The 19,589-nt window shown below is 44.6% G+C and overlaps 1 protein-coding gene across 5 annotated transcripts in view; it reads left to right on the forward strand.

Annotated features, from left to right (window-relative positions):
* Positions 1–19,589, forward strand: part of CRHR2 (corticotropin releasing hormone receptor 2) — a 191,179-nt gene that overhangs the window by 122,123 nt on the left and 49,467 nt on the right. For 3 of the 5 annotated variants that reach the window (XM_053359521.1, XM_053359519.1, XM_053359520.1), the window contains one exon: positions 8,237–8,343. The exons of the other annotated variants lie outside the window; for them this stretch is intronic. In XM_053359521.1, coding sequence (XP_053215496.1) covers positions 8,237–8,343 — 107 coding nt within the window. The remainder of the gene's footprint in view (positions 1–8,236; positions 8,344–19,589) is intronic. 5 annotated transcript variants of the gene reach the window in all.

Genomic DNA, 19,589 nt, shown 5'->3' on the forward strand with positions numbered 1-19,589 from the left:
CGGCAAGCTCCCTGTCCTCTCCAACCCAAAGACTTGGGTTGCGTGGCGAGTTCCCGCCTCCCCCTCAGAAATAAAGAAATTTTTGGCTAATGAAAGTCTTCCTGTTGTAGTGGCATACAAAAACAGTCTAACTTCCTTCTTGGGCGTTTCTGGTCCTGTTATTCCAAGTAGAAAGGCTTCTGGTTTCTTAATAAATGTATTTTTCAACATTTTTAAAAATTCATTATAAATCTTTTCCCAGAAGTCTTTCACCTGGGGAGGTGAAAAAAGAAAGAGATGGGAGTTGTAGTTCAACAACATCTGGGGACCTAAAGGTTGAGAAAGGCTGCTCTAAAGGAATGGGGGAAAGGGAAACCTCCTTTCGCAGTTGAGCTGCAGGGAAATAGCAAGCCCAGGGTGTGGTTGATGCCATGATTTGTGGAAGTGGCTGGTTGTGTGGCGAGTTCCCGCCTCCCCCTCAGAAATAAAGACACGAGACACAAGAATTCGAGATAATGGGTCAAATTAGGCCACAACTTTATTGATTACAGGAATTGAGCGGTATTGGCTTAGGCATTGGTCCTATCAACTAACCGGCTTCAGCCCGCTTGCTTGAAGACCGGTAAAGGTTAACCACCAGTAGGGGGAGTCCCGCTGATGCACGTCAACTAGGAGCTCCCCTGGGGTCACTGCTCGAGTGTGTGCCTTAGGCCCTCACCTCCATAGGCTTAGGACAAGGCCACGCTCCCCGGAATCCTTTACTGGACTACCCTTCTGTTTTGGGGGAAGGTGATGGCGCTTCCTTCCCCCCCTTCATCTGCATAATAATACGCCTACCAATGCCTAACCGCCAATACTGGGGAGTGGTGACAGTTTGCTACGAGGTAGGCGAAAACCAAGTGGCTGGTGCCAATCTGCCAATTGGAAAAAATTCCTACCAGGCCCCTTGACGGCGACCAACCGAAGTCCATAGCAACGTCAGAGAGCCTAGCCTAAAGGGCGGGAGGTGAGGGGAAAACTTGAACAGCTGAGACGCGGGAAAGAGGGAGATCCTCGGCCGCGCCAGCCATAAATAGAACCGGCCACTCTCCCCGGGCCAGCCGATTGGCTGGCTGGGTGGTGATGCGTCCGAGGATTCCCCTGGTATCACGGGGGCTGAAAGCCAGCCCCCGCGTGTGAGGGGAGGGACGTGAAGCCTGCAACCCCACCTCCTCCCTAGCTCAGAAGTGGCTTTCCTCCTTCGCAATGCCTCAGGGGCAATTTCACACCTTAGGAACGTTGGTGGTCTCCACTCTGAAGCCATCTGAAGGCATCACTATGCTTCTCTTACTTGCAAGTACAATGACCACTCCTGCTCACAGTATGGAATACACTGGCATCTCTCCCTCATTGTGGCCATAGCTCAGTGGTAGAGCATCTGTTCTGTACCCAGGAAGTCCCAAGTTCAATCGCCAGGTAGGGCTGGGAAGGTGTCCCTTTTATTTGCCCTAATGGACCAGCCTTCACTGGTGACGGTGATGATGGCTTCCCCAACCTGGGGCCCTCCAGATGTTCTGGTCTAGTGGACAGTAGCAAAAGCTCAATGCACAATCTCAGCCAGGTTACCCTGATTTTCTAACACAGATTTTCTCCCCACTCCTTATCACAAATAAAAATTGTCCAGACTAATAAATAAGAACTACTACTACTGATATCATCATCATCATCATCATCATTATTATTATTATTATTATTATTATTATTATTGATTCAAAAGCTTTACGCACAAAACTTGTTCCAAACACAGACACAAATAATAATTATTATTATTTATTATTTATACCCCGCCCATCTGGCTGGGTTTCCCCAGCCACTCTGGGCGGCTTCCAGCAAAACACTAAAATACAATAACCTATTAAACATTAAAAGCTTCCCTAAACAGGGCTGCCTTCAGATGTCTTCTAAAAGTTTGGTAGTTATTTTTCTCTTTGACATCTGGTGGGAGGGCATTCCACAGGGCGGGTGCCACTACCGAGAAGGCCCTCTGCCTGGTTCCCTGTAACTTGGCTTCTCGTAGTGAGGGAACTGCCAGAAGGCCCTCAGCGCTGGACCTCAGTGTCCGGGCAGAACAATGGAGGTGGAGACGCTCCTTCAGGTATACTGGACCAAGGCCGTTTAGGGCTTTAAAGGTCAGCACCAACACAAAGCAATCAATGATACATCCAGATAGTTGTATAAATCATACACTTGTATGGTTCAGCTTCTTAAAAACATAACATAGCTATGATCAGGGCTAAAAACAAACCTCTTTCTCTTTCCTAGCCTGTATTCCAACCTAAGACTATGTTCTCCTGAAGAGAGACCATTATCACATCCTTTGTTCTCTGTGGTTTAGAGAAAGACAGCGCCCTTCAAGATGGAGATTTGTGACTGAATAACCACTCACATGATCTAAAGTTAAACACCACATAAGAGAGCAGAGCAGAGGTACACCCTAAGTTGATTAGCACCCCATTAGATGCTCAGAGAGCTCTCTAATTTAGCTCAGTGGAAATTTCCAACGTCAAACCCTTAGCAAGACGCATACAGAGCATATACAGAGTTATTTCCATTTCAGTGTACAATTAAACCGTTATACTTAACACCCCTCTTTCTGCCGCTCTTCGCTTCGGAAAAACAAACATGGGGGAGCTATGCCCAAACATCTTCCTGTCACAGCGCTAGTCACATCTGATCAGTTTATGTTCAATACTTTCTGTCATGGGAGCACTGAAGACTCTCTCTCTTCTGCAGTCAGGAGCAGAAACATTCCCAGAAGTCCTCCTCGGTGTTTGAAAGGCATGAAGATATTTGTCTGGTAGTTCCTCATTGGTTTGCCAAAGTGCTTTATAAATATCAAAGCAGAGGAATATTCCCAAATGCCTGCTCAGATCTCAAATGAGAAAGAGAGGCAGGGAGGGAAGTATTATGACCAAATACTTCCCTGTCATTCTAGTTTTGATTAAAGCTCCGATTTAGCCCGCTTCCAATGACCTTTTTCCTGCCGTTTGCTATTATTCGTTTTTTAATCTCTATGGATGGAATATATTATTTTCTAGGCTGACCAGATGCAACCAGCCCAGTTCCAAATGCTAAAAGAGCAGAGCGGGGGGGGGTGTTCCCCCACTTTCCTCTCCAAACTGGGCTGAATACATCGGAGCTGACTCCTAGGGGCCCAGGTCCTTTCAGCTCCCCCCAATAAAATATTTGAGGGCCTTCTCCAAAATTAATGGGCATTGCTATTCAAATGTTGTGTGCATGCCTCATCTTGTTGTGGGGCATGCCCTCCCCAAAAATTTTTTATTCAAGTTGGCTCCACTGGATGAATATTAACCGTTGAAGTCTCTTGTGAACCAGACTAGGGCCACAATTCACACCATACACTATGATACTACTTTAAACCATCATGGCTTCCCTCCCCCAAAGGATCCTGGGAACTGTAGTTTGCTAAGGAAGGGTGTGGAGAGTTGTTTGGAGATCCCCATTCCCCTCAGAGAGCTATAGCTTCCCAAGCTCCCTGTGAAGAGGGATTGACAACTCTCAGCAATCCTTGGATTTCGGATTTTGGTTTTCGGATTTGATATCCCGCTTTATCACTACCCGAAGGAGTCTCAAAGCGGCTAACAATCTCCTTTCCCTTCCTCCCCCACAACAAACACTCTGTGCGGTGAGTGGGGCTGAGAGACTTCAAAGAAGTGTGACTGGCCCAAGGTCACCCAGCAGCTGCATGTGGAGGAGCGGGGAAGCGAACCCGGTTCACCAGATTAGGATTCCACCGCTCTTAACCACTACACCACACTGGCTCTCAAACTACAGCTCCCAGGACACTTTGGGAGGACCAGTGGTCAAGGATGATGGAAGTTGGAGTCCAGAAACAGCTGGGGACCCAAGTTTAAGAAACACTGGTATAAGGCGATACAATCTTTCAGTTGGCCAAGCTATCTAGGGTGATTTGCTTGCCTAAAAGTATAGGTGGGTTACCACTTTCTCAACTGATTTGCCATATCTTACTGCGAAGGTGAAGGACCTCTGACCTTCGAGACTTTCAGCAGTAAACAGCAACTCGTATCATCTCAGGCCATTGATCATACTGGCTGGGACTTCTTCTTTCTTTGGCAATCACTCGTAGCCGAGTAAGATTGTCTTCCATAAACACGGTATTAACAATAAGTCCGTAAGTGACTGTGGAGGCCAGTTCTGGATCCAGTGTGGTGTAGTGGTTAAGAGCGGTAGTCTCGTAATCTGGGGAACAGGGTTCGCGTCTCCGCTCCTCCACATGCAGCTGCTGGGTGACCTTGGGCCAGTCACACTTCTCTGAAGTCTCTCAGCCCCACTCACCTCACAGAGTGTTTCTTGTGGGGGAGGAAGGGAAAGGAGAATGTTAGCCGCTTTGAGACTCCTTAAAGGGAGTGAAAGGCGGGATATCAAATCCAAACTCTTCTTCTTCTTCTTCTTCCACAGTGGGGATATAGGTTTCCAGGCAGGAGTTGATCATGGTGAGGGTTTGCCAAACGTACCTTCCTCTTAGCATGTTTCTCTCTTTTGTCCTGAGTTTGAGTGTCTTCAAAGCCCATGACACCTTTGGTAAAGGCTGTTCTCCAACTGGAGCGCTCGCAGGCCAGTGTTTCCCAGTTATCAGTGTTTATACTACATTTTTAAAGATTTGCCTTGAGACAGTCTTTAAACCTCTTTTGTTGACCACCAACATGATGCTTTCCATTTTTAAGTTCGGAATAGAGTAGTTGTTTGGAAGACAATATTCTTTTTATATATATATAAAATATTTATTGAAGTTTTACAAAATGAAAAAAGAAAAAAGAAAAATACAAATAAAAAAAACAGTTCCATCTTTCCATTACATTCTTTCATTTACTTAATTCCCGGACGTCCTCTAACCTCCCTTTTTGTATTCCAGTTTAATTTGTCAGTTCAGCAAATCCTTCCCCTCTTTGCTTATCCTAATCTTTAATCTTAAAATAATGTAACATTAGATTTTTGCTTATTAATAGTCCATTATTTTCATACTCCTTATAGCATTATAGCTAAAAACCACATAACTTTTAATCCAATATCATTCTAACATTCATTAATTTTACAATATTTCTGCAAATAGTCCTTAAATTTCTTCCAATCTTCTTCCACCGACTCTTCTCCCTGGTCTCGGACTCTGCCGGTCATTTCTGCCAATTCCATATAGTCCATCACCTTCATCTGCCATTCTTCCAGGGTGGGTAGGTCTTGTGTCTTCCAATACTTTGCGACAAGTATTCTTGCTGCTGTTGTGGCATACATAAAAAAAGTTCTGTCCTTCTTTGGCACCTGTTGGCCGACTATGCCCAGAAGAAAGGCCTCTGGTTTCTTCAAGAAGGTATATTTAAATACCTTTTTCAATTCATTATATATCATCTCCCAGAAAACCTTAATCCTTGGGCACGTCCACCAAAGGTGAAAGAATGTACCTTCTGTTTCTTTACATTTCCAACATTTGTTATCGGGCAAATGATAAATTTTTGCCAGCTTGACTGGGGTCATGTACCACCTGTATATCATTTTCATAATATTCTCTCTTAAGGTATTGCATGCCGTAAACTTCATACCTGTGGTCCATAACTGTTCCCAGTCAGCGAACATAATATTATGTCCAACACCTTGTGCCCACTTAATCATAGCAGATTTCACCGTTTCATCCTGAATATTCCATTTCAACAGCAAGTCATACATCCTTGACAAAAACTTAGTTTTGGGCTCTAACAGTTCTGTTTCCAATTTTGATTTTTCCACCGGGTATCCAATTTTTTGTCCTGATTATATGCCTCAATTATTTGATAATAATGAAGCCAATCTCGCACTTTATTCTTTAGTTTTTCATAACTCTGCAATTTCAATTTGTCTCCTACTTGTTCCAAAATTTCCCAATATTTCGGCCATTTGGTCTCCATATTGAGTTTTTTCAAGGCCTTTGCTTCCATTGGTGATAACCACCTTGGGGTGTTATTTTCAAATAAATCTTTATATCTTATCCAGACATTAAATAGTGCTTTCCTGACAATATGATTTTTAAATGCTTTATGTGCTTTGACCTTATCATACCACAGATATGCATGCCAACCAAATACATTGTTAAAACCTTCCAAATCCAAAATGTCTGTATTCTCAAGGAGTAGCCATTCTTTCAACCAGCAGAAAGCTGCTGATTCATAATACAGTTTAAGGTCTGGCAGGGCAAATCCGCCTCTTTCCTTTGCATCCGTTAAAATCTTAAAATTTATTCTGGGCTTCTTGCCCTGCCAGACAAATCTAGAAATATCTCTCTGCCACTTCTTGAAACAGTCCATCTTGTCTACAATTTGCAATACTTGAAACAAAAATAACATTCTTGGCAATACATTCATCTTTATCGCAGCAATACGGCCTAGCAGTGAAAGCTTCAAGTTTGACCAAATTTCTAAGTCTTTTTTCACTTCCGCTCAACATTTTTCATAATTATCTTTAAATAAATTCACGTTTTTGGCTGTCATATTAATCCCCAAGTGTTTCACTTTTTTAACCACTGTTAAACCTGTCTCATTCTGAAACCTCTCTCTTTCATTCTCTGTTAAATTTTCCCCCAAAACCTTTGTTTTTAGTTTGTTCAATTTGAATCCAGCAACCTGACCAAAATCATGAATCAGTTCCAAAACTCTTTTGGTACTAGATTCTGGCTCCTGTAATGTCAGTACTAAATCGTCTGCAAATGCTCTCAATTTATACTGTTTAGCTCTGACTTGTATACCTTTAACCAACTGGTCTCTTCTAATCATATTCAGCAAAACCTCCAGGACTGATATAAAAAGCAATGGGGAAATTGGGCAACCTTGTCGTGTCCCTTTCTCTATCTTAAATTCTTCCGTCACCCCATTATTAACAATTAACTTGGCCTTTTGTTCAGAGTAAATTGCACTTATACCGTTTCCAAATCCTTCTCCCACCCCCATCCCCTGTAGATTTTTCTTCATAAAACTCCAAGAAATATTGTCTTGTATATATTTTCTTGTATATATTTTTCCCGTCTGCCATACCACTCCAGATAAGTCCAAGGTCGCTCCCACATCTGGGCTTTGTTATGGAGTGGAAAATTCCCTGGCTCAATTATTTTTGTGACAATGTCCAACTTCCTCTAGGGGGACACAGTTGCAGTCAGACTTGTAACTTTGAAAAATAACTTTTTTAAGTCCGCCAGTTTATCAAAAAAGACGACTGTATCAATTCCAACTATTTTAAAGTTACTCTAAAACCAGGAGAAGTCAGCCAGAAACACTGTATCTTTTTTGCAGAGTTAGCTGTCAAAAGCAATTTATTACGTGCCTTTCACAATGCGGCATTCATTTTCAAGGCAGTCCGTTCCCAGGATCTAAGCAGTGGATTTTACCTTCCTTTCCCCACTTTCTTTACAGGGAAGTAAAGTTCAAATCTTTTCCCCTCCTTTCCTGCAATCCGGAGGGGAAATCTTCTGTCTGACGTTCGGATTTTGACCCTTTTAAAAGTTACTTTCAAAGTTCTAGCTCACAGTCTCTTTGCTTTATTAAATATACAAGAAATGGGAAGCAGACTTCCTGTTTATACTTCCCCGTTTCGGTGCCGAATTTACTAATTTCCTTTCCTTTATAATCCAATTTAATCCTACTCACGGGTAGTTGTTTCTTGCAGCCAAATTGTCCAAGAAAAAGTCAGCGCTCTCCGATAACGGCTGTGCGGCTTCGCTCCGTGAAAGAAGCAGTCACTCACAGCACCGCGCCGCTCTCCCCGCTTTACTCCGGAGCCCAAAAAAAGGGTTCCTTTGCAGTTTGGGGGGGCGCTGAAGGTGCCCGCTGAGTCCCACGCTCACAGGCTTCACCTGCCTGTGATTTTTGAATGGGTCCCCACTTCGCCGCAGCGGTCAGACCCGATCCCACGGAACTGGTCCCTCGGAGATCAGAGGGAATCCGCCATTATCGCTGGCGCTAACCCGGAAGTCCTCCCGGAAGACAATATTCAGGCATCCGCACAACATGACCAGTCCAACGAAGTTGGTGTTGAAGAATCATTGCTTCCACACTGGTGATCTTTGCTTCTTCCAGTACACTGGATTAGTTTGCTTGTCTTCCCAAGTGAGTCCAGCAATCTTTTAAGGGTCATAGGAGGGGCCATCCACCTTGATTCAGGTCCATAGATTCAGGCTGCTTTGCTCATGAGACCTCTCTTTCTGTTTTCTCACCCCCAGACGAAGCCTGCTCTCTATTACCAGGTTGCCATGATCATAAACTACCTGGGACACTGCATTTCTGTAGCGGCGCTCATCATCGCCTTCCTGCTCTTCCTGTGCTTGAGGTGAGTAATTGGCCCTGGCTGTGCAGCTTGCAGACATATTAGCAAACTCCCTTAAAGGTAAAGGTAAAGGGACCCCTGACCATTAGGTCCAGTCGTGACTGACTCTGGGGTTGCGGCGCTCATCTTGCTTTATTGGCCGAGGGAGCTGGTGTACAGCTTCCAGGTCATGTGGCCAGCATGACTAAGCCGCTTCTGGCAAACCAGAGCAGCACACAGAAACACCATTTACCTTCCCGCCAGAGCAGTACCTATTTATCTACTTGTACTTTGATTTGCTTTCGAACTGCTAGGTTGGCAGGAGCAGGGACTGAACAACGGGAGCTCACCCCGTTGTGGGGATTCGAACCGCCAACCTTCTGATCGGCAAGCCCTAGGCTCTGTAGTTTAACCCACAATGCTACCAGCATCCCTTACAAACTCCCTTAGCAAACTTTTTTCAACTGCAGAGAGTCTCTGCAGCTACAATGGGGAAGAAAGAAAGAAAAGTGGCTATATATTTTGCAACTCCACAACCCCACTGCACAAGCCTAGCAATTAGTATGAAGTAGAAAAAAATCCTTCAAAAAGTATCCCCTTTAGCTAACAGAAGACCATGCAAAACCCATCTCAAGTAACATCATTACAGCTTGCCATTCCCAGTCGTTGCCTTGCCCTCAGTTGCCTTCACCTTGAAGGACTTCCAGGTCTGGTGAACTGACAGGAGTTAAGGATGGGGGGGGATGTTATTCTGCTCCCATTTGAAGATGAACCTGTTGAATTCTCACTTTTTGCAACAATGCACAGCCATTCTCCAAAAATTTGCACTTTTCTGAATTTTGAAATGCAGTACCTCTTCAGCCTGGACTTTGATTTGTTGACTTCATCTAGCCCTTTTAAATGTGTTTGCAGGAAGGGGAGGTCTATACATTTGTGGGTTTTGTTCTTGTTTCCATTACACATTTTGTGTTTTTATATTGTATTTTATGTTGTTAACCACCCTGAGATCTACATATGAAGGCTGAAATACAAATTTAATAAAATAATTGTCAGATGCTGTTGTGGTTGCTCGAGAGTAACAGGCAGGACTCCAACCTGTCTTTTACAGGCTTTATTTTGGTGCAAACTATTTACAGTGAAGAGCCTCATAAGTTAATGTCTGGCTCAATCGCTAGCAGAATCCGGGAGTGGTCTGTTTTTGTACCTCCCCCAACATAAAAGTTTCATCACCCCAAGCCTTTTCTGCCCCTCCCTGCGCCTCAAACTACTGCACATGATTGGGGATGGCAGGGGTGTGCTTTTCCCCTCTCCGGCTTGCTGAGGCATGGTGTTAAGGCTCTCTCTAGCATCCTCTGGTCCTTGCACCTCTTCTCCACTGGAGGTGGGGCTTTCCTCCTCACCAGAAGAGGAACTGCTTTGCAAGATTTTCGGAGGCTCCCTGTAATACAACTCCCCCTCTATCTCTCGCCTCTGAGCCAATGGCAGTTCCCTGACGACAACAACAACAACAACAACAACAACAACAAAAAATACTCCAGTCAGGTGATGTGTACAAAATGCATTTAAGGGGGCAGAATGTGCATTAATAGGAATTAATAAAATCCCTTTGCAATTGCATTTTATTAGGGAAAATCCCTTTGCAAAATGGGCACATCAGTCAGTCAATATCGCAAACAAAAATGTGCACGTTCATAGAAATTTGCACCAAAATGCTGGTGTGTTTTCATGAGGAACTTTAAAAAAAAAAGTGAAATGTGAAGCAATGAACTAAAGGCTAGAAAAATGAGAAACCAAGAGAACTCAATTTCACTCAACTCTGTCCTCTGGCTTCCTGCGAGAAGAACTGGAGTGGGAGAAGGGGATGAGTGCTGAACATCTTCATTCCTCTTTCTCTCCTGAGTCGCTTTGTCTGCTGATCTGCAGGGCAACAATAGCAGCTGCTGTGCCAACTGCTGATGAAGTGGAAAGAGAAGAGTAAATGCCATTGCAAAAAAAGCAGGCTGTAAAGTGGGAGGGCGGCTCCTGCAGAGAAGCTGTTTCTCAGTGATCCTTCATGCAGCGTAATATCCCTGGGGCGGGATACAAACCGCCAGGGTGCTGCTGTCCTTGCAGAAAACATAACTCTTTTACACACACAGGGCCAGCAGCCAGGTTAGGACATTGTTCTGCCCAGGTGGCCGACAGATGCCCTTTCATTCATCATCCTGCCAAGTCAAAGCAGGAAGAACCAGCCAATTCAGCAGCAAAGGTTTCAGGCTAAGCGGGGCATGCAACGCCTTTGTGTTTCTTTCTGGAAGGAAGATAAACTCATCTGACAGGTGAGGGGAACCTCAGGCTCAGCAGCCCAATGCAAACCCCACCCCTCTGTCTGCCCCCTCCCAAAGCTCTCCCTAGGCCACACCCCCTGCTCAGGCCACACCCCTTCTTCTGAGGCCACACCCTTCGCCAGGGCTGCTCCACAGCTGCCTTGGATGTGCTTTGGCTTGGGCAGATTGTGTCCTTGAACTGTGGCAATCTCTCTTGCTTGGAAGGATGGAGATAGTCGGGGGTGCATTAGCCCCTGACTTCTCAGTAGCTGCTTAATGCCCACCAGGCTGCCAACGTTCACAGGTGGCAGGGGGCCTCCCCAAAGGATTCCCCGTAAGGACTGAAAAAGTTTCCCCACCACGTCAAGAAGAGGCTACTTTGCAAGATACCACATCAGCGTTCCAGCATGAAGGCTGCCAGGGTATGGTTAACACTGACTACACATTGTGAGGCGCTTCTGAGGGGCTTGGGGACACTATTGTTTTAAGGAAAGCAAGGCTCCACACTGTTTGGTATACATTTTAGGAGCGGATGGAGCTGTGGTCTAAACCACCGAGCCTCTTGGGCTTGCTGATCAGAAGGTCAGCGGTTCAAATCCGCACGATGGGGTGAGCTCCCGTTCCTCTATCCCAGCTCCTGCCAACCTAGCAGTTTGAAAGGACACCAGTGCAAGTAGATAAATAGGTACCACTGCAGTGGGAAGGTAAATGGTATTTCCATGCACTCTGGACTTGTCCTGGCATCCTGTTGCGCCAGAAGCGGTTTAGTGTTGCTGGTCACATGACCCGGAAAGCTGTTTGCGGACAAACGCCGACTCCCTCGTCCTGAAAACGAGATGAGTGTCACACCCCATAGTCACCTTTGACTGGACTTAACTGTCCATGGGTCTTTTACCTTTACCATTTTTTACCTTTATACATTCTGAAAGACATGGCACAAGAGGAGGAGGGATAGAGGAGGGAGGAAGAGAAAAGCAAACCCAGGCGTCGTTTCTTAGTTGCACAGTTCTTGCAAGTGGCATTTCTGGCACAGAGGGGCAAAGCAAACTCCCTGCCACTGCTTCTTTTCCTGGACAATAGATGGAGTTGTTCTCTCCCTTGCCATGATGCTGTTCCTTTGAGGCAGGAATAGTGGTAGCCCTTGGCCTTCTATATCGTAATGTCTTCTGCACCTTCAAATAACCATGTTCAGATGACAAGGAATTCATTGCAGCAGTGGATTAGCATAGTGGACAATTGAGCCCCATTGATGTTGCCCCACTCTTTCCCTACCCCCTCTGATCATGGATTCCTTTTTGTCTCTTTTTTGCCATACACCACAAATGTAATTATGGCCACTGCAAGGATCAAGGAGACAGGTGGTCAGTTTCACTCATCCAAGCAGCCTGCCCACATCCTCAGAGGTAACAGCTTGGAATTGATCCCACACAACTTGACCAGACAGGACTCTAGCACTCTCCCGCCCCGGCCCTGCTCCCACAGTGGAGACTATCTCTTTCCAAATCTGAGCGACTTTATCTGCAAAAAAAACCTTTGCAAAATTATTGCAGGAGATCTTGGGGCCCTTACCAGGCCCTGGTGGTGCAGGTGGTTCCGTTAAATTGCGAACCACCTGAAAGAGTCCCTGCTGCTGTTTTCTGCAAATGCAATAGAGGCGGTGAAGAAGGTCCTCTTCGCCGTCGCTATTGCCACTTGGCAAGCTTGACATTGAGCTCTAATCCGTGTCCGGTCAGATTCAGAATCAGTTTTCCGCCACCGGTGCTCTACCATCTCAGCGATTGTTTCATTGCCCTCAGCTCCAGGGAAAATCATGGGGCTGTCTGGGCTCCATGCAATCGGAGAGGGTGCTTCGGAGCCAGACTGTCAATGTTGATGTTGTTGTTGTTTAGTCGTTTAGTCGTGTCCAACTCTTTGTGACCCCATGGACCAGAGCACGCCAGGCACTCCTGTCTTCCACTGCCTCCCGCAGTTTGGTCAAACTCATGCTGGTAGCTTCGAGAACACTTTCCAACCATCTCGCCCTCTGTCTTCCCCTTCTCCTTGTGCCCTCCATCTTTCCCAACATCAGGGTCTTTTCCAGGGAGTCTTCTCTTCTCATGAGGTGGCCAAGTATTGGAGCCTCAGCTTCACGATCTGTCCTTCCAGTGAGCACTCAGGGCTGATTTCCTTAAGAATGGAGAGGTTTGATCTTCTTGCAGTCCGTGGGACTCTCAAGAGTCTCCTCCAGCACCAGAATTCAAAAGCATCCATTCTTCGGTGATCAGCCTTCTTTATGGTCCAGCTCTCACTTCCATACATCACTACTGGGAAACGCATAGCTTTAACTATAGGGACCTTTGTTGGCAAGGTGATGTCTCTGCTTTTTAAGATGCTGTCAAGGTTTGTCATTGCTTTTCTCCCAAGAATCAGGCGTCTTTTAAATCCGTGGCTGCTGTCACCATCTGCAGTGATCATGGAGCCCAAGAAAGTGCTTTGCCGTGGCGAAGGGGCTTGAATAGCTCAGAGAAGCTATGAACTATGCCGAGCAGACAGTCAATAGGTTAACTCCACATTCTAGTGGGCCACTAGGGAATCACTGAAAGGCCATCAACATGGGATAAAGCACCCCCTACCACTCTCTGGAAACCATGTGGATCCATTAAGTGGCGGGGGCGGACTGCTAATAAAACTGAGTTACATTGGTGGCATAATGACAACAAGTGAGATGTGCAACAAAATCTGTAGCAGGAGTGTTGCCACTCAGGTTTTCTCCCTCCTTCAAGAATGCTGTGAGGAGCTTAAGGCATTCTGCTCCTATTTTTTGTTTTCCGACAGACTCGAAATTCTGTGGCTGCTGAATATCCTCAGTCCCCATTGGGCTCTTTGGGGTTTCTCTACCATCCCCGCTTTAGGTTTGTTTGTCTGTTTGTTTTTGCAAACATCATCATTCCCCAAGCATGCTAACGCCCACCTTTTATTTCTCACTGCCCCCCTTTTGGCTTTGTTTCTGCTGGCACACACCACCTGTGTTTTGCGATTAGAAGGAGCGATGCTAAAATCGCTGTTGGGTATGGATGGATGTCAGAAAGCTAATGCTTTGCGCAGCCATTTTGAGCTTGTTCTGGGGGAGCCAAGGGTTTCTCAAAACAATAGCAGTCATGATGGGCAAAGATCCCTAAAAGATTGGGGCAAGTTGCAACCTGTCAAAGTAGGGTGACAGTGTTGTCTAGTATAAAGCAGATTTATACGTTCATACGAAGCCAAGTTTCCCCTCCCTTGCAGAAGGAATTCCTGCTTATTGGATGGGAAATTCAGACTTACAACAGCTGTTGCAGGCTGCAGATGAAGATCTGCTCTGTGTAGCTTAATGTTTTTTAAAAATAAAATCCCTGTATATTACAGCTTGCACAGCAAGGGCAAACTTGTGCATAGAAGGGAAGAAAGTTCTCTGGAAGGTTAAAAGTACACGGGACAAGTTTTCCCCAGGAATTTTTGCATAGGATGGTCAAAGGTTCATCTTGGGAACCTGGAGATTAAGATTAAGAAATTGTCCCCTTTTTTGTGAATTGGTTTTTTTTTTAATGTGCACTGTTTAGAAATGCAATTAAATGGAGTTCTATAGAAATGGAAGGGAGGGAGGGAGGGAGGGGGGAAAGAAAGAGAGAGAGAGAGAGAGAGAGAGAGAGAGAGAGAGAGAGAGAGAGGCTGGAACACTTTAAGAGAGTTGGAGCACTGGAAAATATTAGAGAGCACAACTGGGCACTATAGGAAGAAGGAACTAGGAAAATACCATGATGGGAAACAAAAGCTGAACTGAGGGATAAAAATTATTAAGTATTGGCTTGATTAGGGAAACAGTCTATAATAGTTCTAGATGACTACATTTATTTCTATTTGTTTTTTAAAAATTGCACTTATGGGTAACGGGCTCCAGCTGTAAAATTACGATTTTTTAACTCTAAAATCATTTCTTCAGAATTTGTTTATCTTGTTGCTTTACTAAATATAAAAGCACAATTGGGGGGGAGAGATGTTTTGAAGTCCCACTGTATACCTTGCAGCTAAGCACCACACTTCTCTAGCCAGTATTAGGATTGGGTTGGGCCATTTAAAGTCCAGCATGTTAGCAGGCAGTTCATTCAACTTCCTGCCTTTTCATCCTAAGCTCTCAAGTAGGAGTCACGTTCCCAAATACCGTATTTTCTGGCGTATAAGACAACTGGGTATATAAGATGACCCCCAACTTTTCCAGTTAAAATATAGAGTTTGAGATATACTCGCCGTATAAGACTACCCCTCTTCCAACGCACACCAAATAAAAATTTAAAAAACCAGTCTCCAGTCCGGCTCGGAAATCCGCTCCACTTCCCAGTGGCCGGGGGTGTTGGGATACTGCGAGGGAGATAAAGCCCATCATGGCCCCACGTCGCCTCCGGACGATCCATCGACCTCCCATAGATACAGTATCAGCAATTAGCGACACGAGCTCCAGAAAATATCTTGCCACATTCCAGAGCTCATGCACGCTCTATCAGCAGAAATCCACACAGCAAAAGATGCAAACAGGAGAGCATTTCTTAGGAGTTTATTCAGCGTTGGTCAGAACAAAGAAAAACATGACTGCCTGCTAGCGTTGTCTCCGGCAGAGAGAGAGAAACGAAAGCAATAGAAAACATAAACATCCTGTGTGAACAGGAAATATGCAGGCTGTGACACACAAAGCCTGCTCCCTTTTAAGGTTGAAGGGAAATATCCTAACATCCTCCCCCTTTCCGTGTAACCTGTAGTACCTGTGGTTCAACCCAATTGCAACCTCTGTATGTAAACCTTAAGTTGTTCTCTGTTAACAACCTTAGACAACAGATCAGCAGGAATTTCATTTCCTGGCATGTAGGACACCTGACTGAGTCCTTTCTGAATACACTCTCTTGCACGATGTAGCTTAATCTGCAAGTACTTGGTTCTTTGCTTGCAACTCTCTGAGTTCAGCAAAGCCAAACAGGATCTATTGTCTTGATACACTTGTATAGGACATTTCACAGAAACTTCGATGTCCTTAAACAGTTGCATCAACCATTCACAATCCATGAGTGAAAATGACAGAGCATTGAGTTCTGCGTGGCTGGGTCCGTTTAAACAGAGGAGCGAGCCAGAGGGCTTTCTCTTTGGCTCACTTCCTCAATCGCTAGGACATTGCTGAACTTCGCTCGGTTATTGCTTTTGTCGGACCTGCTGAAGCATTTTGGGGGGGTTTTTTACTGCTTTTGTTGAGCCACTCTCGTGGAATTTGCTAGTGGTCTACTACTGGGAGCGGTTAGGGTCGTTCTGTTGCTGGTGATTGGGGGGGCTTCTGGAGCCAATTTTCAAGCGCATTTCTGCTTCATCTAGAGAGCTTGGTGTCCTCTGAATTAATTTGCTGTCGTTTTGTCCTTTGGTGGGGAGCTGCTGCTATAGCAGGTGTATAAGACGACCCCCAACTTTTCAGAAGATTTTCCTGGGTTAAAAAGTAGTCTTATACACCAGAAAATACAGGACTTTCTTTTCCAGATGTTTTTGATGCCTCTGATCAGCAGAAAACGTACAAAATACCTACTGATTACCTATTCCTATTGGGAACATTTGTGTTCCCTGGCTCAAGGAAAACGGCTGTCTAGGTTTGTCATCGCTTTTCTCCCAAGAAGCAGGCGTCTTTTAATTTTGTACTGCTGTCACCATCTGCAGCGATCATGGAGCCCAAGAAAGTAAAATCTCTCACTGCCTCCATTTCTTCCCCTTCTATTTGCCAGGAGGTGATGGGACCAGTGGCCATCATCTTCGGGTTTTTTGATGTTGAGCTTCAGACCATATTTTGCGCTCTCCTCTTTCACCCTCATTAAAAGGTTCTTTAATTCCTCCTCACTTTCTGCCATCAAGGTTGTGTCATCTGCATATCTGAGGTGGTGAGGTTCTTCCATAAGCTATACATAATCGGCCGTGGGATAATTAATTATGATTGGATTTATATCCCACCTTTTTCTTCAAGGAGCTCAGGATAGCATGCATGGTTCTGTCCCTCCTCATTTAATTCCCACAATTAGGTAGGTTAGGTTGAGAGGCAGTGACTGGCCGAAGGTCACCCGGTGATCATCATGGCCTAGTGGGAATTTGAACCCTGGTCTCCCAGGTCCTAGTCCGACACCACACCAAACTGGGTAATGCATGGGATTCTGTTGTTTATGCGGCGCTTAAGCTTGTTCCTTCGCTGTGATTAGCCCAGCCCTGTCCTTTGTCCCTGTAGGTGCATAAAATATGTGCATCGTCAAAGGCAAAGTGATCTATTGGCCAATATGCCTAGAATATGTGCAAGAGGGAGAATGGAAATCCGGTTTGCTGAGAGGTTAAGGTTTCCTTGCTCAAAACATGATTACTCACAAACATAAATCAATAAAGATATTATTTTGGAATTAAAACTCACCCATTCTCCCTAAGATCCACAGCCAAACCTTAGAATGCTTAATGCAGTGAGTGGAGGGAGGGTGGGGTGAAACTCTGGTGGGTTAGAGGAGACAGGAAGGGTTCTTGTGACCAGGGGAACTTCTTCTTCTTCTTATTATTATTATTATTATTATTATTATTATTATTATTATTACCCCGCCCATCTGGCTGGGTTTCCCTAGCCACTCTGGGCGGCTCCCAACAGAATAATAGCAACAAGATAAAACATCAAACTTTAAAAACTTCCCTAAGCAGGGCAGCCTTCAGATGTCTTCTAAAAGTCAGAATGCATTTGTTGCACAATGTATGCAATGTGTACATTCCACTATGCACACATTGTGTCCCAAAATACACGAGTATGACATTGTAATTGTTTTTGAAGCATGTTTTTACATAACCGGGTGTAAAGCTCAAGTCAGGCCAAGGTGAAGTAGTGAGACAGGAATCAGAGTGGGGGACAGGTCTGTGTGGGTTAGACTGAAATGGAGATTCCTATAGCCATCTATCCCTTTTGCAAAGGTGATTATAAAGGATGCACAATATTTACTATGCCCAATGAATCATCTCTAGATGTTTCAGTAAGTGGAGTCTGTTGTATCTCCACTATAAAGCACAAATCAGTCTATTTGGGGTCCAAGTCAATTTTGCGTACATTCATTCATACATATTCTCTGTCGCTTTTGTGCAGATAATATGTGACTTTCAAAAAGAAGTTGCATTCTGAAATTGATCATAAAACACGTATTTCTAAATGTATTTTACCCTGAAATGTGCAATATGAATACGTTCTGATACATTGTTTGAGTCTGGAACTGTATTGCTAGGTGAAGAGAGGTGCAAAATCGGAAAGATGCAATCGATGCCATAGTCCAGCAGGTGCAAAATAGCTCAGTTTGCATAAAAAAATAGGACCGAGTCTCTTCATAATCCAGTCCCCTGGCCTGAGCTCCTTTCCATCACATGATCTGCTGTGGGAAGGTGATATGCCTGGATCTCTGTATGTCTGCATCCAAATACCATCCAACATTTCTCCGATGAAAATAGGAGCACCCTATTCCATCATAATAATAATTTTATTATTTATACTCTGCCCATCTGACTGGGTTGCCCCAGTCACTCTGGGCGGCTTCCAGCTTACATAAAAAAGGTAAAGGGACCCCTGACCATTAGGTCCAGTCGTGACTGACTCTGGGGTTGTGGCGCTCATCACGCTTTATGTGGCCAGCATGACTAAGTCGCTTCTGGCGAACCAGAGCAGCGCACGGAAACGCCGTTTACCTTCCCGCCGGAGCAGTACCTATTTATCTACTTGCACTTTGATGTGCTTTCGAACTGCTAGGTTGGCAGGAGCAGGGACCGAGCAACGGGAGCTCACCCTGTCGCGGGGATTCGAACCGCCGACTTTCTGATCAGCAAGCCCTAGGCTCTGTGGTTTAACCCACAGCACCACCCGCGTCCCATTTTTCCAACTTACATAAAACATAATAAAACATTTAAAAACTTCCCTATACAGGGCTGTCTTCAGATCTCTTCTAAAGCTTGTCTACTTACTTATCTCCTTGTCTCAGGGGTCACATAACTCCATTCCCTCTAACATTTCTCCTCAGACCAGTTTCTGTCACTCAGCTTAAGCTGCTTCACATTGTTGGTATGAGGGTTTGAGGATTAAACGGGAGGCGAGAACTGCAGGTCCCCTCAAGCTTCTCAGAGGAAAGAAGGTATAGATTAACGAAGATGTTGGCAATAAATTAACCCACAAACTCATTTGGTGATATTGGGCCAGTCACTCTCCACCGCACCTACCTCACAGGGTTGATGTGAGGAGAAAAGGAAGAAAGGACAATTAAAATTAGCCTGAGCGCCTCAGGGCACAAATGCCAGAAAAAAAGCAAAAAAAGTTGCAGAATTACTCTTACAAACACAAGGTAAATCTTCTGAGATATAATAGTGAAGTATTTCTCCAGTTTTATGTCACAAGAAAAGAAACAGAGAAGGAATTGGAAACTATTGGAAGGAAACACCTATGTAGTGGCGATATTTAACTAATTAACAATTTAATCTCTTTGAGCCGCACACCTTCCATAAAAGATTTTTTTTTTAAATGCGCTCTGGGAGGACCAGAGCAGAACATATTAAAAACAATCTAACAAAGAAAATGAACCAATAAAACCAACAGCAGCAGAACAAAGCACAACAACTTTGCTTCAGAGCCAGCCTAAATAATTCAGTCGAAGTTTTTAAAAGGTCTGGGGAAATGAAAAAGGAAAAAAAGTTTTGGCTGCTGCCCAAATCTGGTGATGGGGGAAGGAAGGATAGGGAAGAAGGAAGGAAGAAAACAAGAAAAGAGAAAAACCTTTACAGCTCTGTTCCTAGGGAGAGGCTGAAAATGTTGGCCATTGAAACCCAGGGCACTTCCAAATGAAGCTTTTAATATTTGACATTTTATTGTGTTTTATATGTGCTGGAAGCCACCCAGAGTGAGTAGGATATAAATAAAATAAAATATAATAG

The sequence above is a fragment of the Podarcis raffonei genome, chromosome 12 (assembly GCF_027172205.1).
Source record: "Podarcis raffonei isolate rPodRaf1 chromosome 12, rPodRaf1.pri, whole genome shotgun sequence".
Classification (NCBI taxonomy): Eukaryota; Metazoa; Chordata; class Lepidosauria; order Squamata; family Lacertidae; genus Podarcis; species Podarcis raffonei.